Below are 21485 nucleotides of genomic sequence, written 5' to 3'. Positions count from 1 at the left end.
CCCAAGGGCTTGTGCTGTTGGCCAGGCACTGTGGAACATGTTTCACCTACTGGGCACATCTGTGCCCTTTTTGAAGGTAGTCTGTTTGTGTGACCTGGCACTGGTGTTTTGAATGCCCAAACTGGCGGGGACCATTACTGTGTGCCACTCGGTCTACACATAGAGATTTCTGAATCAAGATGATGATTTCTGGGTGTATGCTGAGGATGCCCACTGGGTGACTGCTAGTGAGCAGTGCCTGGCAGTCATCATGTGGGAGACCCAGGGCAGCTACTGTACACTGGAGCAGAAGGCCATTAGACAGATTTAGGGGGTCCTGGTCACTCCAAATGGATGTGTCTTCCTCAGGACAAGCAGGTGGATCACAGGGGGTCATGTTAGGTGTGCCTTTGATGCCTGACCAGCCCACCAAGTAATTGGTAGCTTGGCGGGGGCACAGACCTTTGATGCGATTGATTGTCTTGTGTTGTCTCATTTTATCAGGTCACTGTGAGCCTGAGGAGCTACCAGCAGGTGGCAGCACCAGTGGACGGCTCACAGTCATTCCCGAGGTCCTCGTCCCAGGGAACTCAAAGCCCAGCCTGGAGGCTGATGTCCCTCGGGAGCGTCACCGGTCACCACCGCGAGGAGATGTGCCCCAGACAGACCACTTTTTGGATTACAGTGGCGCCATCGTCCGGGATGAGGCGGCGGGGAAATCGCTGCAGATGGTAGGTAACAGGGAGAGGCAGGAGAATGAGGTGCCAGCTCAGCAAGATGTGCTTGGGGGTCCCTATGAAAACTGGGCAAACAGAAAGACAGGTGGGTAGGCAGCCTCTACCCCCATTTACTATAGCTGGGTAGCCAACACAGTGGATACGAGGCGTTATCTGTACACAGGCGCTCACAACACAAAGCACATGCCAGCGTGCCCAGGACACAGTGATGTGCCCAGATTGGGTAGAAAACAGTGACCAGGGTGCATTTGATAGGGCAGTAAACATAAAAAGAAACATCGTGGTGCCATGAGGAGCTGTGCCAAAGAGGAGAGCTCAGGATCCCGGTCACGCTTGTGCGTTGGGTCATGTGAAGCGGTCACCCTGCTGGCCAGCCAGTAGTGCCAATCAGTCGTCCGCTCATCCAATTCCAGTTCTGATATTAATTGTACTTTTAGTTTTTATTTCATTTCGTTCTAGTTTTCAGTGGAGTCAACAATTTTTATGTAGTTCTGTGTTTAAAAGTTTTAGTTTTTATTTTATTTAGTTTTGGCCTTTTTACAATATTTATTTTAGTACAATTTGATGCTGGCCTTCACTTATTTCAATGCAAGTTATGTTTGAGTCAACAAAGTAAACTCACAGTTCATAAAGCCATTAAACATGAGGCCTGAGGAGCGTAGTCGGCAGGATCGACTGTTGCAACCCAAGAAGCCAGTCTGTGCCAGCACGTCACTACCTTTCAACCCAAGAAGCCAGCCTGTGCCAGCACGTCGCTATCTTTCAACCCAAGAAGCCAGTCTGTGCCAGCACGTCGCTACCCTTCAACCCAAGAAGCCAGTCTGTGCCAGCACGTCGCTATCTTTCAACCTAAGAAGCCAGTCTGTGCCAGCACGTCGCTACCTTTCAACCCAAGAAGCCAGTCTGTGCCAGCACGTCGCTGTTGAGCTTTAAACAAGCGCGCATTTCCAGAGATCTGTTCATGTTGCAGCGACGGCCATCGCACAGATAGTCGCACAGTGAGAATACTCGTTCGATGAACGCCTCTGACGCAGGTACACAGATGAGGTCCTCGGCCACCGGCGCCAGCAGGCTGTAGGTTGACGATTTCTGCTGCCAGTACTGAAGGGCGGTCAGTGTGCCCGAGAAGTGCTGAACTTCCACCAAGTACTGGTCCAGCTGGTCCTGCACTGAAACTCCGAGACCTGGTGACCGACTCGATGCTTGGGCCAACTTCGTGGACAGGAAAGGGAAACGTTTGAGCGCTGGGGTGATGGCCTCCGTCACGGTGTCGTGGCTGTCGGCAGAAGAGCTCGCTGAATGTCGAAGAACCTCCGAGACCACGAAGTCCTTGGCAGCAGAGCGCACTGCAGACATTTCTAGAGACAGCAGCGCCACTGCAACGGTTGGATCAAGAAGGCAGCTTGCTGCTGGCAGGGCACAGAAGTCATCTGCTTTGGGGTCGAGGACAGCCTGAAAGCGTTCATGCATGCTTGACAGCATGGCTCTTGTTAGAGTTTTGGCGGCTGGAGAGGACTGAAGGTGGCACTGCAGATCAAGAATGGAAGGAAAGGCTAGAGACAGAGACATGGCATTGGTTTGAAGAAGGTCAGTGTGGCAGCAGAAAGGTTCCAGTAAGTGAGCCAGTTCCTCCAGCCTTGTCCAGTCTGCAGCCAGCAGTGAATCCATCTGCACCTCGTCCAGCACCTCGTCCAGCAGCGGCCTCAACTCCAGCAGTCTCTTTATCATGGCGTATGTGCTCTTCCACCTCGTCGCATTATCCCAGATGGGCACCTTGCCAGCAGCATTCTGCAGCTTCTCCATGACAATCCCTGACTTCCTCACTCTTCCCACCAACTGCCTGGCTTTGGTGATAATGCCATCGTAGAACTTGTATGCAACTTTCACTACAGAGTGTAGCGTGTGTGACACACACTTCATTCGCCGGTATGGCAAAGCTTCAGGAAGAAGTGAGGCCTCTTCAGTCTCGCTGTCCACCCCTTCTTCCTGCTGATCGATGTCATCCTCGGTGTCCGTCTCGTCCGTAATGTCCCTCTCACTCATCAGCCGAATAGCCTTAGTCATGTTTGAGCCGTTGTCACTCACAATCATGAGCACCTTCTCCTTTACGATATCCCACTCGTGCAGACACGTGTCAATGGCATCGGCTAGGTGGTCGCCAGTGTGTGGGTGTGGTAGTGCGACCACCCGTAAGACAACATGGCGCGAGCAGTGGGAGCCGGGGTCAAAAAAACACGCCGAAATCCCAAGAAAAGATGAAGTGCAGTTTGGTTTGGACCAGACACCGAAGCAGATGGTGACTCGGCGTGCTGAAGCCAGCAGGGCTTTCAGGTGTTGCACTGAACGCTGCCACTTGGCGACCAGGAGCCTGTTCAGCTTAGCTGATCCTGGCATCTTGAACTTTGAATCCAGACACGATATCAGTGACCTGAAAGCTGGTTGATCGACGAACCCAAGAGGGCATCCGGTTTCGATGATCATGTTCTCCAAAGCGGCTAATTGCCGGCGGTCTGGGAGCCATGGTGTCACAGCGCTGGTCACGCAAGTCTCGGGGGTCTGGCAGGCAGCCTTCGGTCCTGGGGAGTCTGAAGATAGAAACATACGAGACGTGTTAATGACAACGTGACGAAGACGAGGCCTAACACATGACCAGTATGTGAAGAGACAACACTCTGATCTTTCATTGCTTTGTCTTTTATATTTTGGACTTTTCTTGCAGAAAGTGAAAGTGCTAAAGTCTGACAAAAGGTGCCACTGGGTGACGTTGAAAGGCAATGCAGTAATGCTGTCTGCTCCGCCAAGGGTTCAACTCTACTGAATAACTGTACACAACTTTTAGGAATCATGGGGGACCTGCTTTAGCACTGGAGGAATCAAAACATTTAGAACAATGGACTTCATATCAGTTGGCACATACCACCAGGTGGCCTGAAGCACCACAACTGGACAGTCCAAGTTTAGATTTTAGGTTTAACAAAAGCCGCAATTTCAAGAGTTAAATCAATTCTATCCTGGTGGTCTCCGATTTCTGTGGGGAGAATTTCAAACAAAGCAAACCATTTCACTGAGGCATGACGGGCACCTCCTTTACTCGCTGCCAAGGATTTTGAAAAGGCTAGAAGTGCACTTCTGAAGACCACCACAGGCACCCCCTTGTCAACATATACTGTACGTACAAGGAAGTGATATTAAACACATTTCAAAGTTAAAATACTTGAAATCATAAACACTCCATCATGTACCCAGTTGAGCGGGCATTTCATTTATAAAATCGTTGCTCATATAAATGAAAACTGCAGCGAACTTCGTTTTGGAAACACTCGCATTGTTAAGACATCAAGTGTCAGATTCACTCCGTTAAGAACGATCCGTTCATTCGCTCACAGTGCTTTATGGGAACTCGCCTTTAGTTTAGACTACGGTATCTGTAGACGGCATGAAGTGAAGTGTGGCGTCCTCCTCCTCATCATCATCATCATCACTCGCTATATGCTTACCGTCTCTCGGTCTTTTCTCAGCCTTAGTCCTGTTTTCCTCATCTAATGCACTTAAAGTCGTTGGATGATGTCGAGCTAAGTGAGCCCTCAGGTTCGTTGTGTTCTTCCCACTAACTAAAAACCCGCACTCTTCTTCCTCTTCTCGCACGCCACATCTGCTCTTATTGTTATCTGCGCTGTAATTAAAATATTTCCACACGTTGCTCTCTCGCTTTCTCCCCGCAAACATCTGTGCAGAAGTCGCCATCGTCAACCACACGTGCTAACCGCCTGCAGCCGACGAGCCAAATGCGCACGACAGACAGGCGGCGGTCCTTTACGGAAGTTGCGCCACGTGACCCCAGTCTGCCCGACTCCGGTCAGTATGACGTCACCGCGTAGTGAAGCGCGCGACGTAACGGAGCTCCGGGCCGCTCAGAGGGCTGCTGCTGCTTTTTCGTTTTTACTCCGTTTCCGTTCTCGTTTGAGCTCGCTCCCGCATCAGTCATATTTTATTTTTATTTAGTTTCAGTTTCTCTGTTTGCCTTAATTTCAGTTCTCGTTCTTGTCAAACAATATTTTAGTTCTCGTTTCGTTATGAAAATATCACAGCGGCGGCGGCCACATTCGCCACTCCCACCAGGTGTTTGCTCAGCTGTCCCCACAGGCGTTGGTTGGTACTGTCATGGACCACTGGCACTCTCTTCCTGCATTTCGCCCACTTTCTTAATAATAAACCCATAGATAGATAGATGATGCTTTATTAATCCCAAGGGGTAATTCCCATACTCCAGCAGCAGCATACCGATAAGAACAATATTAATTAAATAAAAGTGCAGTGCAAGGTGGCGAGTGCCAGGCAGGTGTAACAGACAATAACTTTGTAATGTTAATGTTTACCCCCCGCGGGTGGATTTGAAGAGTCGCATAGTGTGGGGTCTCCTCGGTCTGTCACTGAAGATGATCCTGTTCAGTGGATTCGCCTGCTCAGTGCCCGTCGCTCTGCCACGGATGTCAAACTGCCCAGCTCCGTGCCTACAATAGAGCCTGCCTTCCTCACCAGTTTGTCCTTCTTCTTTATGCTGCCCCCCCAGCACACCACCACATAGAAGAGGGCGCTCGCCACGACCGTCGGATAGAACATCTGCAGCGTCTTATTGCAGATGTTGAGCGACGCCAGCCTTCTAGCAGCCCTGTGCAGGGTGGCAGAGCCCAATGTTAAGTATTTGATACCATGTGATATTTGGATGGAGTGGCACAGTGGTTGGCACACTGGATTCTGATCACCAACTGTGTGAAGCTAGCACTTTTCTCCTGGTACCCATCCCAGAACAGGAAGGCTGGTGCACTCTAAATTAGCCCAGGGTGCCTGTGGTGGATGGGCATCCCAGCCAGGGTTTGTTCCCCCCAGGGTGAGCCCCCAAAGAAATAAGAGAGTTTTGGAGATGAAGGGCTGAATGTGTGGACAGGCTGACTTGTCAGACTTGAGTTTTAGTAGTTGACAGGCTGCCTGAATTTTGAGCACATTCCAGAATATGCCAGTCCACAAGGGGGCACACTTTGTTGTGACTTGCTGGAAGAATTAGCAAGACGCAGGCAGAGACATGAGCTGCGGCTCCGGGTTCAAGAAGACGCTTTCCTTTCCTTGGAGGCTTCTCTCCCTCTCTTGGTTTTAGCATGAAAGGTTGGTGATACCCACATGAGTACCTATAAGGTATACTTTATATAAGGTACCTATGGGTACCTGTGGCATCAGACCACACCACAGACTTGCCCAAGGGTCTCCCCTTAAAGCTAAGCACTGAGCCCTGTAGTTGGCATGAGCACACACGTGCCTGCCTGATTTAGACCTTGTGTCTGGCCATGGTGGGCACCCCTCTGCCTTTCACCCCCTCTTGTTCATATTTGCTCTGTAGGCTCAGCAGGTTCAGGAAATGCTCCCCATCTGATCTGGGCGGAGGCCATGCCCTCCATGATGGAACTGAGCCTGTGGGCACTGCAGGGATGCCATCAGATCAACTAACATGTCCTGTTCTTCTTTTCAGTTTCATGGGATGGTGCCACTCAAACTGGAAGAGAAAACGGGCTCAGGTCCTGCCAGGAGGTCCATGGCACGTGCCTGGTCTTGGTACACCAACATACGAGACGTTCCTCAGGGCGACTCTCCGGTCATCAATCCACAGCCACAGGTGTGTATTTGAGTGCCAAGCATGTTGTGCCTTTAGCCAGCTGGCATCTAGAAGAGGGCATTCATTGTAGGAGGAGTCAATTAGCGATTTAATAATAAAGGCCATGACAGGTGCTGGGGGCCATTTGAGCACCTCACATGTAAAGGTGTGATGTCAACCACATGACAGGTGCCACCTGGCAAAACTTGGAAAAGGGCATCACATCAGTAATGACGGGTAGGGCAGGCAAGCGTCTGCTGACCGCGACTTCAGTGCCCACTTTCCTGCATTCCCTGCCGTAATTTATTAATAACAACATCTCTGCTGACCAATCATTGCCCCCTCCCTGATGACTCCACCCCAGTGGCCGATTCCCTGTGTGCCCACATTGGCTTTCCCCCCAGGATATCCCCCCACCCCACTCTTTCTCCTTTTTGTTTCCTCAGGTGTCCAAAACCGCCAGCTGCCCAGAGGGCTGGACGCTCCACGGTGGGCGATGCTACTTCCTGAGCGACAAGGTGGCCAGTTGGACGGGGGCAGAGATGGACTGCGGCAGAAGGTAGAGGGTAGCGGTGGGCTTCAGGGGTGTCCGTTCAGGTCAGATTGGCTAAATGACCTCCACACTTGTGATGGCACATCTTGACCTCTGGTCAGTCACTGTGGCATCAAGTGGACGTCAGCCATTCAGAGGTCTCAGGCTGGTCATTCAGCACACCCCCATGAGACATGAGGGTGGCACCTCCAGGAGGTGCCATTGGCACACTGTAATGTGACACTTGAATTCAGGGTTGTGTGGTGGGCAGAGCCTAACCTGGAAGTGCTGAATGCAAGGCAGGGACCAACCCAGCACAGGATGCCTCTTGGGCAGTTTGGAAATGCCAGTCAGCCTGACCGGACTGCCCGTCTCTAGGGCAGTAAAAAGAGGCCAATGGAAATTGATGTGGCAAATTCAGGGCGCTGGCATCACGCCCTGGTCAAGGGCCCACTCACTCACTTCCTGGGGGGCATGCAGACTTGGCACAGATTCAGAACCCAGTGGAGTCACAACCACTGTGCCACCGTGCTGCTGCGCCCTTACATTGTATAAGCTGAAGCCCACCTTGCTCTCCATGCTGACCCACTGACTTGCTTGTCTTTCAGATTCCAAAGCCACCTGGTCAGCATCCACACCTCCACAGAGATGACTTGGCTACGCCAGTTTGCCAAGGGGCAGCCCTTCTGGATAGGTGAGGTGGCTCTCATTCCTCTTGTCCACTTTCTTGTATTGACCAGAGGTGACATGAACAGGCAGAGCTGTATCCATCGGCGACGACTTGAATGAAGACCCCCCATGGTGGACAGGACGGGCCCACCCAGCTGTGGCCAGGGCTTCAGTTCTCCCTCCTACTTTTCAGGCCCATGGCAGGGTGACCACGCTGACCGCCAGGGTCTTTCCCTGAGGTGAAGGTGGGGTGGCTGGAGGTCCAGTACAGATGTGGACACTTGGGTCACCTGCCTCACCCCTCATTTCTACTCGTCAATTCAAGCCACTTGGCGTCTGCCCAGTCCCTTTGGTGGGGTGGCCGTGGCACTTGTGTGAGTGGGCACAGAACAAGGACAATACCCGATTTCCCCCCCTATTTGCCCACAGCTCCTTGTACCCCCTCAATTGTTTGACTCGTTGCCACCCCTGATGGCACACACGCTCAATGAGTGAGTTGCGTTCAGAGACCTCAATCCCCGGCATTGTGGCTAAATGGCCCGTCTGAGCAGGTGCCATGGTGCAGACCCCCATGTTCACTTCAGATCTGCCAGGCCAGTGAGTACATCTTGTGACAGTCACACCAATCAATGTTGGGGTCACCCCAGGGCCAGCTGCCCACTCCACCTTCCCCTGACTGCCCTTCTGTTGTCTTGCAGGACTGAGGAGCACCTCTGAGGGCATCACCTGGACTAACGGGCACGAGATGTCCTACGACAGACTGAAGCTGGGCACGGCCCCCCACGGCCGCAGGTGTGTGGCAACACAACCAAGGGGCACCTGGCACTGGAGGAAGTGCAGCAAGGAGCAGAAAAAGTACATCTGTGCCCACCCCGTACACAACCCAGAAGCATTTTAAATAAAGACAACCTCTCGGGGCACAAAGATGACAGGCATGCCACTCCACAGGTGGTCCAAGCTTCAGAAGGGCAGACGGACTGCATGTAGAAGTCACCAGCAGCCATAGACCTCCAAACCAGTCGGAGCGGGCACCAGGAGAGCCCCTTTTGCCTTGGTGATTCAGCCCAGGGCGTAGTGTAACAGGCAAACAGCTGGGGCCCCCTTTGCCAGGCTGGCCTTTTAAGGTGGCATTCACAGGGCATATTAACTGTCCCCTCGTGGTCTCCTGGTAGCACTCCTCCTGTGCCCGTGGCTGACACTTTTGTAACCCCTCTTGCCATTGATGCCCAGTTTACTGCTTTCATCGTCATGTGGGTTTCAGGAGGAGTTCCTGTCAACCTACTGGCCCATTTTGGGATGGCACCCACTCGCCAGGAAGCCCTCCAGACTCCCTTGTCTTGGCCACACCCACTCCCGGAGGCCCAGGTATTGCTGCCCTCTGCTGGTCCTCGGCCGTTATTGTAGGTAGACCCCTGCTCCGCCGGGGGTCCGCCTGTGATGGTGGGCTGCTGCTCCGTCCTCTGTATTGGACTGCATTGTGTAATAAAGCGCCTTGCATTTCTATAAAGGTCAGAAAATCAGAGGGCCAGGGTGGCACAGCAGTGAGGGCTGCTGCCCTGTGGACTTGGGTTCAGTGCCCAGGGCAGAGTGGCATTAAGCTGTGTATGAAAAGAAAGCACAGAGCTTTACAGGGTGACAAAAAAATAACAAAGGAGAAGATAAAAATGAATGAATGGCAAAAGTAGGCAAGTCGACATTTCCGACAAGTGAGCGGCCGTCGGTGGAAGGTGGCAGTCATCACTTCAGAAGGGGCCATAGAGGACGGAGGTGGGCAGGCTGGAGTTCAGTGGGGCTTACTTGGGTGGGTCGAGTCTTCTATCACAACTTAAAACATTACTGGGCACGGCCAGGTGACCCTCTCAAGCACTGGCACCTCAGTCGGGGTTGGTTTTGGTTTGCACTCCATGGCCAGCAGCACCTCACCACTTGGTATGGCAAGAAAAAGAATAAAACACTGCGGGCACCATGGCGCAGCCTGGCCGGGCATCTGAAATGAAATCCACAGGTGGCCGGATGAGACTGCCCGGGTAACTGTGGGCACAGCAAGGTGAGGAAAACTGAAGAAACATTCACTGGCAGCCACGAGTCGAGCTCACCTGATCAGAAGATTCCGGAACAAAAAAAAATGAAATGCGCGCTCTCGCCGCGCCCGGAACTTTTCTTTGTCGGCCGCGCCTGCAGCCCGGACCTTCATTCATGTGCGACTGCGGGGACAACGTGATGGCGGTCGCCGTGCTGCAGCTGCACTGCTTGTATCGCGGCCTACTGGCCGTCCGCCGCCCCGCACTCTCGTCTGTCTTGCCCGGCGCCGCCTGGCGGGGCCTGCGGGTGTTCAACGTGCGGAAAGCCCCCGAGCTCGAGGACAACCCGTTCTTCGCCAAGTACGAGGAGAAGATCCGGCAGCTGCGCAGGTAACGCCGGCTTTGGAAAGGGAAGGGAGGAAGGGATACGCGAGGTGCTTGTCGGCTCAAAATGGCTACGAAGCCGCTTGCACCCGAGTCTGCCCCGTCGGTCCTTTACTGACGCTGTGGATGCGCTCGTTGAATACGAACGGCGGGGGGAGGCCGTTGGCTTTTGATTGCCGCTGTGGTCCGCAAGTGTGACTGTAAGAATCCCGTTGGTCACCTCTGAACACGTGACGCCCCTTGGACTGCGCGCGTTCTTGTTGAAGTTACTGCAGCACGAGCGGTCACCACAAGATGGCACCGGAGAGCCGCAGTCTGCACACAGGGCCTCACAGCGGGCACTGGGCACTGAAGGCCACCCGAATGGTGAGGAATGGGCGTTAGGCGTGCTGACCTTTTGTGCTTCGCCGTGTCCAGTGAAGGGGCTTTGGCACAATCTGTGGACCTACTGAGGCATGGAGGCAGTACAGTTCTTAAACTGCCCGCAGGATGGCTGGCACTCACTGTTGTGGCAGCCGTCACCTGCCCGAGTCATGAAGCCCTCCATCGTTTGTTTGTTCCTCGGGTCAGTGGACGATGTGCTGCGGCTGCCCACCATGCGCTGTCCCAAAACCGGTCCTTGTAGCACCTGCCATCTCACTCCGTGTCACATCGCATGCGTTTGCTGGCCAGAACCCGGGTCATCTTCAGGAGACACCCTGCCGTGGCCGAGTTGTACTGCATACCGCTGGACTGTGGCACATGAAGGTGGCCTGTCCAGGTGCCCTGTCGGCTGGCTTAGGTGAATCTCCAGGGGCACTTCAGATACGCAGTGACCTCACGACACCCAGCTTCACAATATTCAGTGTCTGCATTCATTTACCTGGCAGTGCCATGTCATTGGTGTGTCTCAGTTGGTAGCTCTTCTGAACTGGGCACAAAATAAGACCCCTTTTGGATTGGGGATCAAAACTAAATTGCTGTCTTAAGGGATGTGCATGGCACATCAGTGGGCAGCCTTAACTCATCAAGCCTGGTCAAGCGATGCCCTCATTAGATTGGCAGCACATGCCAGGAGTCCTGGGGGGTTGTCAACACACAGCCAGCCGATGCCACCGATTGAGCTGTGCTTAAATAAAAACTCGAGAGGTGACCAGCAGGTAAGGTGGCGCCCTCCTGAGTGCTCTGCACAAGTGACCCTACCTGCCCCTTGTGTCCCCAGTGCCCAGCCCCAGGAGTTTCAGGCCCGCCTGGAGAAGACGGTGGAGCTGAAGAAGGAGCCCGTCGGCCAGTCCAGGCAGGGGGACTTCATCCAGCTGATGGAACAACAGGCAAGTGTGTCGCCAGGGCCTCGTGCTGGCATGACTGTGGGCAGAGGATGCTGTGCCAGGGTGTGGAGATGGTATGTGAACAGTCTGTGTTGGGCAGCTGGGGGACAGTGCTGTCGAGGTGGTACTTAAGGTCTGTAACTCACCGAGTGGTGGCACCGGTGGGGGGGCCTTGCGCTTCATTTTGATTGGACAGACGAATTTCACATACTCGCCACTAGGGGTCACTGGGCACAGAGTTACAGGCTATTGAGCAGACCACTGATGGGACAGCAAGTGCCATGGGATTTGGGGACTGTCACTGAATGCCTGTTTTAGTGCCTTTTAATTACGTTTTAAAGCGCTTTATAGGGGCCTCACTGCCCCATGTGCAAGGCGCTATATAATGGGTGGGCAGAGTTCATCAATGAGCAGATCTGTCGGTTGAGCGCCTGCCCGCCCCACCTTCTTGTTATCCAGGGATCTGTCTGTCCAGATGTGACATTTTAACAGCATTGGGTGGGGACAGGTACCTGCTGCTGCCCAGGGCGAGGGCACAGGCTAAATTTCAGAATTTTTGTTGGTGGAGCCGAGTGGCACGCCAATGTGGAAGTGTGCACTGGGCAAACGCACGCTCAGCTGTGGCAGGTGTTTGGTGTCCTCCAGCTTGAAGGCTTCTGTTTGCCCACCTTGACCGCCAGCTGGGTATCAGCAGGTGATCGCCAAGGCCGACCTTGGTGTTCTGTCAATTTGATGTCATGTTCTGTTGGCCGATTGATGCCATCTTGACGTGACATTGAGAGCCACATGGGTGGCACTGGTGGCCGTCATTACATTCTCTCTGTGTGTGATGAAGCCACCTGCTGGTCCCTGTGGTGACCTGAAGTGCTGGCCGCTTTGTGAGAGCCACTAGGGGGCACACTTTAGTACTGATGAAGGTCAGTGGGGTTTGTGTTTGATTGATTATTTGATCGATTTGATTCATTGATTGACTGATTGATTTTTTTTCTGCAGGCAGAGCAGCTGGGCAGTGGAGCTTCAGGCCCTGGCGGTTTTACAAAAATCAAGGTAAGCAGGTGGGCATCATCATGGGCACGGCCACCACTTTGTCCATCTAATTGGGTCCTCGTCAGCCTGGTAGTGTGGTGCCCTGAGCACATGGTGCTGACTTGACCCTGATGCCAGGGCTTAATGGTTATTGTGCCGCTCTTATTTTTATTTTTCTGCCCACCTTATGCGTGACCTCCATAAATGCCCCAAACACAATCTGCAGGAGCGCAGTCAAGAAGACCCCCCGACCCATGCCAGCTGGCACACTGAGATGGCAGCTCACAAAAATATCAGGACAGGCACATTTCAATGACTGTGTTGGCTTTGATGTGGCCTGGATGCCAGTGAGGGCACCACAAAATGCCAGCACTGCCATAGCCAGGTTGTCCTCCATGTTGTGTCTGAGGTTCGTTCATTGCCTGCTGTCGCTGCCATTTGGTGGGCACTGAAGACACTGGTTTGTGATTTTTGACTTTGCCAGTATGGGTATTGTGCTTGTGGCATTGCCCAGGTTTTGTCCAATTAACACTCACCTGAGCAGGAACCATGGGGTGGTCCGTGAGCAGGAAGGAAGGGTATTGACAGGGAGTGGGTGGTCTGAATGCAGTCCCCTTTGTCACTGCCTGCTTTGACCTCTTCCACTGTGTTAGGCTGCAGTGCCAGGCAAGCTCAATTTGCATTGACTCAGCAGTGCCCTGCATCTTGGCCTGGGTATTTGGGTGCCCTCAGCCGACGTTGTCTACACCATATGCCATAGCAATACAATGTTGAAGGGCATGGCTGCCAGAGACCACCTACGCACTAGTCTTGTTGGCAGAGCTGTGTCTTTAATCCTGCTGAAAGGGGGCACTCCTGCCAAAGTGTGCTTTCACTTGGGTTACCCCTGCTGTGGTCTAACTGGGCATCTCTTCGTTTTGCAGACGCTGGCATCCATCATCAATGTCGACCTTATCAAAGAGAAGACAGCTGAAGAAATTGGTGAGGTAGGTGGTGTGCTGGGCACAATGCCAGTTAGCCCAGGTGAGCAGAGTGATGCCATCCTGCTCCAGTGGAATGACTACAAGGGGCTTCAGACAAAGGTTGTACCACAACCTTACCTCCATTTCATGAAGTTGTTGGTGCCTGGGAGGAAATGCTTGAGGTGGACGTGTCCACTGGGAGACTCGCAACGCTGGCATCACAAGCCAACCTCAGATACAGCCGCTTAGCCAGTGCCACGAGCCACAGAGTGCACCTCGTGCCTAGAGTTGCCATTGAGCCTGTGGGTTTGGGGCCTTGGCACTGCCTGGCAGAGTGCAGGGCCCGCACATGGCATTTACCTCCTGCTATGCAGTATGATGAAGAACATTTGTCCCACAGGATGGCATACGATGCCATGGGGGCACACAGTAACCATGGAAAGAAATCAAATGGCAGCCCATTCCAAATGAGGAAAGAAAGATGCATCTGTGCCAAGCAAGGCGCCCGATTTCTGAAACGCAGACCCTTAAAGAATACGAAATGCGTCAACGAGGGGCTTTCAGGGGATGAACGCCAGCGGGCGCGGTGATGGCCGTCTTGTACCCATGTCTTGAACACTTGGCTTCCCTTCTGTTTCCACCTCAGATTTGGAGGCAGCACTTCAGAGCCAAGGACACCATCTGTGCCATCATCCCGGTAAGCCACTTTTCTTTCGTTCCTTCCACCCTCTGTCGTTTCTCTTGAGTTCCTTGTGCCCGGGTGAGGTCACATCCCACTTCCCCAGCCCTTGGTGAGTGCTGACAGTGCCTGCTAGTCTGAGGTTGGGCAGCAGGCTCTGGATGACAGTCTGCCACCCCACAAGCCTGTAGGGTAGAAAGGTTTACAGTAACAAAAGGTGGGCACATGGGTAAAGGCCACCACCAAACACCATGCCTATGTGATCCTTGATGCTCACTGCCACCCTCTGCTGGCTCCACAGATTTTTTTTTGAGCCTAGTTCCATACTGCCATTGTGAGTGTGCCCGCAGTAGGCCTGGCACGTTGTGGGCGAGGAGCTGACTGGAGGTTTGCTTTTCTGTTTCAGGCACAGATGTTTGAGCAGATGTGCCAGCGGGCGGCCTCGTGTCCGACGGTGAGTGCCATTTTCATTCGTCCCTTGGCCGACGGGCACACGTTGGCCTTTGCTTTAACTCTGCTCTCCCCTTTGCAGTTCTTGTATGCGTTGCCCCGGCAGGAAGGCTACGAGTTCTTTGTGGGCCAGTGGTCCGACCACGAGCTGCACTTCACGTCGCTAATCAACATCCAGGTGCGTGCCCACGATTACGAAATGCCCAAAGCTGGGTGGGCGTGGGCTTGTGTGGGTGACCCTCGGGCTCAGCATGTCTCTTTCTTGGTCTGTTAGACGCGGGCGGACAAGGCGCCCAGCCAGCTGGTGCTGTACCACTACCCAGAGCTGCAGGAGGACAAGGGCATCGTGCTGATGACGGCCGAAATGGACGCCACGACTCTGGTATGTGTGCCCAGCAGCCTTGGGGTGGCAGGGGTGAGTCTGAAGGAGGGCAGCACTGAAAGTTGAGAATGGAGGGGTCCGGCGGGTGGGCGAAGGCGCAGGTCTGTGCAGCTGCCTGTCGGACACGGTGCCCCCAGTGACTGGCAGTCCTTTTTTTTCCCTCCTCAGAGCCCCGCCCAGGCCCAGTGTCTGGCCAATCAGGTGCAGCTGTTTTACGGGACGCAGCGCCAGGAGACCTTCAGCCTGGTGGAGACCTTCAACCACCAGCCTGCGGACTTCAAGCACATGTCTGTCATTGCTGAGTTGGAGCAGACTGGCGTGGGCATGGGAGCCCAGGCAAAGTGACTGCACATTGGCACCTGGGCTCACTCTACAGGTGAATGCCATTCTCCCCTTTCGGGTTTGTACCCCCTGATATTTCCAACCAGTCCTCACAGGTTATGGGGGTCTTTGCCTCCCCTGGCAGAAAAACGGGGTGTTCTGTTGTGTGGGGTTGAGGGTCCTGGGCTGGAGTAATTGGTGGCATCGTACCCCCCACAGCAATGGGGATTCCAGAACCATGACGGGGTGTATCTGTCAATGGTACAGGCCAAGGGCAGCTTCACCAGCTGGCAGAGCGGGTGATCCTTCAGGTCGTGGTACCTCAGCTGGGGGTCAGTCTCAGTCACAGCCACCATGTGCCCAGATTTGGGTGATCCGACTGATAAGGAGGCCATCTTGTGAGATGACAGAGTGTGCCAGGGGAGTGCCACCAGTGTCATTTTTGTGTGAATTTCTTTATTTCTTGTCATTTCTGAATACGCACCAAAGGTGCCACTTCACAATAAAGGGGAGTCCTTAACAGTGAGCTGCTCTTGTCATGTCTGTGTCACCAGAGGGCACCTACCACCAGAGGGCACCTACCACCAGTGGCTGGGGGGGGGCCAGCTTAAGTGGGTGGGCGCCCTGCACAGTCCAGGTAGGTGATGTGGTGGCACAGCTGTCTGTCCGCGTGCTCCTGGCTCCAGTCTGTGCCCACCGCAGATTTGGAACATTTTGGTAAGAGTCACAGCCACCATCGTGTAAATGGGCAAAGCTGGCACGTGGTGCCCAGGGTCGGTCTTTTTTTGTTTATCAGCCCTTTGACCCCCCCTGTTGTTGCCACCTGAGTCTTTGAACCCTTCAAAGCCCAGGCAGTGGTGGACTTTACCCTACAGCTGGCAGAGCCCAGGGTGGGCGCTCGTTGGGCTGCTGCCAGTCCGTGTGTAGGTAAGTGCTTGTGAATTCCAGGCTGGTGGGCTTCCTCCTCTGCCCCTTTTTCACGTGCAGGTCTCAGAGAAAAGGGGCAGTGGCTGCCATCTGTGTCCCTTCTCCATTCAGACGGGCGGACCCTCCACTCCACTGCTGTGCCGGGGGCAGTCAGCACATAAATGAGATGAAAGCCCCCCGGGTGCCGTGGGGGACAGGAGGGCTGGTCTCGGCCTTGGGCTCGCAATGGTGGCCCTTGTGCCCCTGGCATCCATTCCTGTCCTGCGTCCCCTTTAAAGTGACAGAAAAGCAAACCAGCCGAGGGCTCTTGTGACAGTTGCGACATTACCTGGGGTGACCGTCGTGGTCCACTCTGCACTTGGCTGTCCCTTGCATGTCCCCTCTTTTGTGTGACACTGGAGGTGCCATCGGTTGGTTCCTTTTAACATTTGATGCTGAAGTGTGGTGGGCCAAAGAAAGAGGCGGGGGCCGGGGGGCCGACGCGTGTAACTTTATTAATGGCAGTTGGTTAAACACAAGAATGCAAGTTTCACCGGTGGACGTGGGCACAGAGCATGAAAACGACACCCGCGACAGCACAGCACCAGAAATGCACTTTTCATAGCAAGCGTGATCACCGGGGGAGTGGAGCCCACCGGGATGGGATTGGGGAGGATGGCGAGACCGCCCAGTGGGCACCCGAGGCCATCTGCTCAATTTTTAGTGTTTACTCTGCCCACCGTCCAGCCCCCACATTTGGACATTCGCTCTTTTTACTGCCAGATGACAGCACTGCCATGGGGAGGGGCAAAGGCTCCGCTGCCCAAACCACCAACACTCAGATCTCAAACCCGATGCCATCTTAAACCTTCAAAAAAAAAAAAAAGTAAACAGTCCAATGCTGGGTGGCACAGGGAGCCGAGCAGAGCGACGGTGGCATCAAGCCTCCTTTCGTGATTGTCACACGCCGCCCTTCCATCTCACACATGACTCCCTCAAGGATCCACCCGGCCCACTGCCAGCTGCACCCACACCAAGGGGGCACCATTGTACCCCCCCAAATCCCACTCGCAACATGTCAAGGCCCCATAAGGCAGTGACCCGACTAGAAGTTTGTGACACCTGAGGGTCATCGCCACACCATCCCAGTAGCTGGCAGTGCCACATCGGAGAGCAATGGGACCCTCACTGTTACAAAGATGGGAATCTCCCCGGAGCAGCTGCATGTGCCATGGCATTTCAACGCCCTTCCTCCTCCTCGGGGTGACAGTGATGGGCACAGAGCACTCGCGCCACCTTTACAGATTACAATGATCTCAAAAGAATAAGAAAAAAAGAAAATATCCAAACAGAACGCTCGACGTTGGCCACTCTGCCAGCGCAATGCCAACGCATTTCTTTCCAAAAGATGCCATACTTCTCCCTCCCCCACACTGCGCTCCAGGAAGATCCATGGGGACAATGACAGGGGGCTTCTGGCTGCTTAAAGTGACCCTCCCACATAATGAGACCCAAACTCCGATGCCCACCCACCTTCACCCCTGTCATTCAGGATGACGCACCAGCCCCCCACTGGTCTCTGCCCACACATGCAGGGTCTTGAGCCCACAGTACGTTGAATGGCACTGGTGACCTTGGGGCCCACATCCCATTTTCGGACCCTCTGAACACTCACCCACCCAACTGTCACTTTGTGTGGCACTCAAGTGGTTTCATCTCACATGTCATTTGTCCTTCCCTTTAAAGTCCACTCCATACCATGCCGAAGGGGTGGGGGTGGCATGCTGCCCGCTCACGACCTCCAGGGTCACCATTACTGAGGCCCTCTGCCCCGTCCCCATGCAAATCCCCACCCATTGGAGAGCACGTCCTCTGGCGGAGCCCACAGGCAGGTAAAAGCGTCAGGCCATGGCACAGACGGGCATACTAATTTTTAAAAGATCCAAACATCGGGCTAGGGGGGCAAATTCGCTGCAGTCTGTCCTGTCCTGGCCTTCGTCAGGGCACCAGTGTGCCCAGCCCCGCTTCCACTCTCGTCCTTCTGCAGGTGGCGTCTTCTCTCACACCATTTCCGTTTCAAAGTGTCTTTGTGCTGGCAGCACTGGTGCACTACATGCCCTCTTTGGGGGAGGCAGCGGGCGTCTGTGCCTGAGCCCCAGTCACCGTTTTAATGGAGTTCAGGGTCTTACTAAACCAGGAGTTCTTGGCCGCTTGGATCTCGTTCATGAGAACGCCTCGCTGATGCTCGAGCTCCTGCAAACAAGATGAGGAGAAAGTGGGTGAGCACAAGTGTGCCAGGCGGCAGCCGACGGCACTGCCCACCCATCATGCTTTGGGCTCGGCTCGCCACGGACTTACATCAGGCACAATGCGAGAAGAAGAGAGCAGTGGAGGCAGCAAGTGGCACTCCGACAAGGTTCTGGGCAGTGCCCATAAAACACAAGCCTGGGGATGGCAGAGTTTGGCACGTCCCTTTATGTGCCGCCAACTCAGCACAACATCGACGCCAGGCCAAAAAATAAAAATTGAAGGGCACATGCCCAAAAGCCACCCAAGCGTGACGTGACACTGATGTGCTCTGTTGGCACAGGTGCCATCAGGATGGTGATCACCGAACACCTGCCTGATGATTCCCTTTCAGCTCTGTTCACGCAGCAGTTGGTGGGCACCACTTGACACCCGCTGGACCCCCAAGTTACCTGAATCTTGCACTTGGCCTCCACCAGCTGCAGTTTGGTTTGTGCCAGGTCAAGTTCCATCTCGCGCAGTTGTTTCTTGAGAGACTCCTTCTCCTCATCGATGTCTTGGTCCCGATTGTCTCTGCTCACCGCGGGCATCTGCAGCGTCCCCTCCTTACTGAAGACCTCGCTGCAGTGCTCACATGACATCACCTTACCCTGGCACAAACACACAAAGGTGGTCGCGTCAGTCTCGCCATGCCAGCTACTGGCCGCTTCCTCTCACGCATGCAGGCAGGAAGTGTGTCACCCGAGTGTGTGTGCAGTAACGAGGGTCCCCGTGTCACCCTTTTCATGCCAGTCACTTTGACTTTTCAGTGTCTGCGTCTGTAATGAGTGAAATCAGAGTGACGTGTGATGAGGGGTAAAAACACATGGCGTGTGCCCCCTAGTGGATGAGATGAGGCTGTGCACCGTTGCATTTTCATTTTCTCCACTGGCAGCTGTGCCACCCAACGCCCTCTGTGCTGGGCAAAGGCGCCATTTATAATAAGAGCCTCTACAGCACAAAGCACAGCAGTGACGGGCTCAGTCTGGTGGCAGCGCCTAGGAAGGTGGGTGACAGACAGATCAGTAATGCCCTGGCAAGTGTGCCACTCGAGCCCAGAGCCACGACTACACGGTTTATGGGACTACTGGGAAGTTGGTCATCACTGGGCAGTCTGTTATTTTGCATGCCCCATAATTGCTTGGCAGCCCCTGATCTCGACTGCTGGACCTTTTTTATATTCCAAATCAGATTTCTTGGGCACAAAGTGCCAACATCCTAGTAAGACAGACAGGCTGGCACTGGGATTTAAAAGGTGAAGCCCCCCGTGCCACCGTTTACCTTGACGATGTCCAGCTCCTCTTTACTTGCCACCTGCTGTTTCTCCAACCTCATGCTCAGCTGAGAACAAATCTGAAAAAGACGAGCAGACACACGATGAGGCACAAGTCGAGGACAGGCCAGGCCGGGGCGTTTTTGGGGCAGCAGACAAGCGCCATGCAGAGAGGAGGGGACCTCACCTGCTTGTACTCCGCAATGATGGCCGTGGTCTTCTTGATTTCAAACTCCGCCTTTTCCAGTTCCCTCCTGAACACCTCCTTCAACTGGCAACATGAACAACATTAAATCAAAGGTGTGCCCGTCGCCAACGCTCTTCCAAGTTCCCAACCCTGTGCCAATAAAACAGCAGCCACATCCTGCCCGAGTCGCGGCCTCTGATGCACCACGACTGCTCTTCACCGTCGACAGCAGGGACCTCGCGTTTGTCACGGCAAAGTGACGCATCGCTGCCAGGTGGGACTATCGCCACTCTGGTCGTTGGAAGTTCGTTTCCATTGGCACACCGATGCCAAGCTGGACCTGCACAGCTCTATCGGTTAGGCCTCGGCTCATTCTCGCCGTTTGCCATGTTCGCGCTCATTTGTGTGGGGCAAGATGGCAAAACGGCGGCAAGGGAACTTCATCAAAACTGCGTCTGTGGTCTCGGTGAGGAGGATCTGCAGTCCTGCCCTCACTCCGGACCACCAAATGCGGGCACTGCAGGGTCCTGACTTGGACTACCAGCAGTCTCTCCAAAAATTAGAAATAAGGAAACAGATCTAAAAATCTGCGGTGGGCTGGCACCCTGCCCGGGGTGTGTTTCCTGCCCTACACCCTGGGCTGGCCGATTGGCTCCTGCAGACCCCCGTGACCCTGTAGTTAGGATATAGCGGCCTGGACAATCGATGGATGGACACAAAAGCGATCGCGAAGAGCCGCGGAGCGCCATCATTTATAGCCTTGGCAATCTCGGTGGCATGTGGGCACATGGCTGAATGAAGCCAACGCACCCACCACGCTAAGCGTGAAGCCATTTTGATTTATTTGATGTGATGCTTCCTTGGTAAGCATTCACTTGAGGTGCGGTGGCACGCTGGCACGTGCTGCTCAAATCTTATACCCGGGGTACTCCTCACGGTCTTCCGGCGAGTAACCAGTTAATAGCAAACTGGACCCCCTTCTGGTGCCCCATGGGGCCGACCCCATCTTGCCACATCACGCACCTGGGCGGTCTCCTCTTCCTGGCGCTTCTTTTCATCTTCAGTCTCTACCAGCTTCTGCTTGGTCAGCAGCAACTCCTTGTTCAGAACATCCGCTTTGTCCTCCGCCTGTGAAGAAAATGACAACAAGTGTGTGGCGGCCACTCTGCAGTGCTCAGCGAGGTGACAAGAAATACCCCAGGGGTTCAAGTGCCATACAAACAAGACAGGCAGGCAGCAAGGAGATCAGCGTTACGCGACGACACGAGATGCCAAGCTGCCACCCAGAATCGTCTTACCCACAGTGCAGCACTAACCTGGTCCAGATCATTCCGGAGGGCGATCTTGCTGGTCACCAGCTCGTGTGCCAGGTCATCATTCTCCTGCTCAAGCCGCATGCTTGCCTCCTGGAGCCGCCGGTTTTCTCTCTGTCCCGGAAAGGAAGAGGGTACAAGGTGACGACAAGGACAACAGGTGGCACGAGAGACAAAGGACAAGTCAAAGCACTGGGGCTCATTTCAGAATTCTGTCGACCACATCAAGAAGAAGAAGTCGTTCAAAACACAGACAAGACCTCACACAGCGGACTGAGCAAACACGCTAAAGCCACACACTGCGGGGACATTCACACCTCGGACACTCTGCGCAGTGCCACAGTGGAGCCAGCGCGGTCGGGTTGGCTGCTTCTTCTTCAATGCCAACACCTCCCACATCACGTCCTCCAGGCAGACACTGGCACGT

General features: G+C 54.1%; 4 protein-coding genes across 7 annotated transcripts in view; 2 read left to right on the top strand and 2 right to left on the bottom strand.

Annotated features, from left to right (window-relative positions):
• The window catches only part of frem1b (Fras1 related extracellular matrix 1b), a 124781-nt gene extending 116317 nt beyond the window's left edge, over window positions 1–8464 (top strand). For all 3 annotated transcript variants that reach the window (XM_039767223.1, XM_039767222.1, XM_039767224.1), the window contains exons 31-35: window positions 484–710; window positions 6238–6381; window positions 6807–6919; window positions 7501–7586; window positions 8260–8464. In XM_039767223.1, the coding sequence (XP_039623157.1) occupies window positions 484–710; window positions 6238–6381; window positions 6807–6919; window positions 7501–7586; window positions 8260–8459 (770 nt within the window). In that variant the 3' untranslated portion in view covers window positions 8460–8464. The remainder of the gene's footprint in view (window positions 1–483; window positions 711–6237; window positions 6382–6806; window positions 6920–7500; window positions 7587–8259) is intronic.
• LOC120537939 lies at window positions 1241–4577 on the bottom strand. The gene is made up of 2 exons (XM_039767229.1): window positions 4214–4577; window positions 1241–3301 (listed from the first exon to the last, which is right to left on the bottom strand). The coding sequence occupies exons 1-2, from the start codon at window positions 4458–4460 to the stop codon at window positions 1602–1604; spliced, it is 1947 nt and encodes a 648-aa protein (XP_039623163.1). The 5' UTR covers window positions 4461–4577; the 3' UTR covers window positions 1241–1601.
• A 108-nt stretch (window positions 8465–8572) lies between the features above and the next one.
• atpaf1 (ATP synthase mitochondrial F1 complex assembly factor 1) lies at window positions 8573–15619 on the top strand. The gene is made up of 9 exons (XM_039767232.1): window positions 8573–9972; window positions 11168–11276; window positions 12267–12320; window positions 13223–13285; window positions 13908–13958; window positions 14347–14394; window positions 14473–14568; window positions 14665–14772; window positions 14941–15619. Exons 1-9 carry the CDS (start codon window positions 9692–9694, stop codon window positions 15115–15117), a joined length of 987 nt encoding a protein of 328 aa, XP_039623166.1. The 5' UTR covers window positions 8573–9691; the 3' UTR covers window positions 15118–15619.
• An 871-nt stretch (window positions 15620–16490) lies between these two features.
• rabgap1l (RAB GTPase activating protein 1-like) overlaps window positions 16491–21485 on the bottom strand; it is a 70913-nt gene continuing 65918 nt past the window's right edge. For both annotated transcript variants that reach the window (XM_039767225.1, XM_039767228.1), the window contains 6 exons: window positions 21062–21172; window positions 20769–20873; window positions 19746–19829; window positions 19567–19638; window positions 18699–18896; window positions 16491–18252 (listed from right to left, as the gene is read on the bottom strand). In XM_039767225.1, the coding sequence (XP_039623159.1) occupies window positions 18109–18252; window positions 18699–18896; window positions 19567–19638; window positions 19746–19829; window positions 20769–20873; window positions 21062–21172 (714 nt within the window). In that variant the 3' untranslated portion in view covers window positions 16491–18108. The remainder of the gene's footprint in view (window positions 18253–18698; window positions 18897–19566; window positions 19639–19745; window positions 19830–20768; window positions 20874–21061; window positions 21173–21485) is intronic.

The sequence above is a fragment of the Polypterus senegalus genome, chromosome 10 (genome assembly GCF_016835505.1).
Source record: "Polypterus senegalus isolate Bchr_013 chromosome 10, ASM1683550v1, whole genome shotgun sequence".
NCBI classification, from domain to species: Eukaryota; Metazoa; Chordata; class Cladistia; order Polypteriformes; family Polypteridae; genus Polypterus; species Polypterus senegalus.
This window is presented reverse-complemented; position numbering and strand designations above follow the sequence as displayed.

Excerpts from the sequence above, each read along its gene's own strand:
- LOC120537939 (XM_039767229.1), bottom strand. The coding sequence starts at position 4,460 with ATGGCGACTTCTGCACAGATGTTTGCGGGGAGAAAGCGAGAGAGCAAC. Across the intron at positions 3,302-4,213 it reads TGAGAAAAGACCGAGAGACG|ACTCCCCAGGACCGAAGGCT; the intron begins GTAAGCATATAG and ends TTCTATCTTCAG.
- atpaf1 (XM_039767232.1), top strand. The coding sequence starts at position 9,692 with ATGCGCGCTCTCGCCGCGCCCGGAACTTTTCTTTGTCGGCCGCGCCTG. Across the intron at positions 11,277-12,266 it reads TCCAGCTGATGGAACAACAG|GCAGAGCAGCTGGGCAGTGG; the intron begins GCAAGTGTGTCG and ends TTTTTTCTGCAG. Across the intron at positions 13,286-13,907 it reads CAGCTGAAGAAATTGGTGAG|ATTTGGAGGCAGCACTTCAG; the intron begins GTAGGTGGTGTG and ends TTTCCACCTCAG.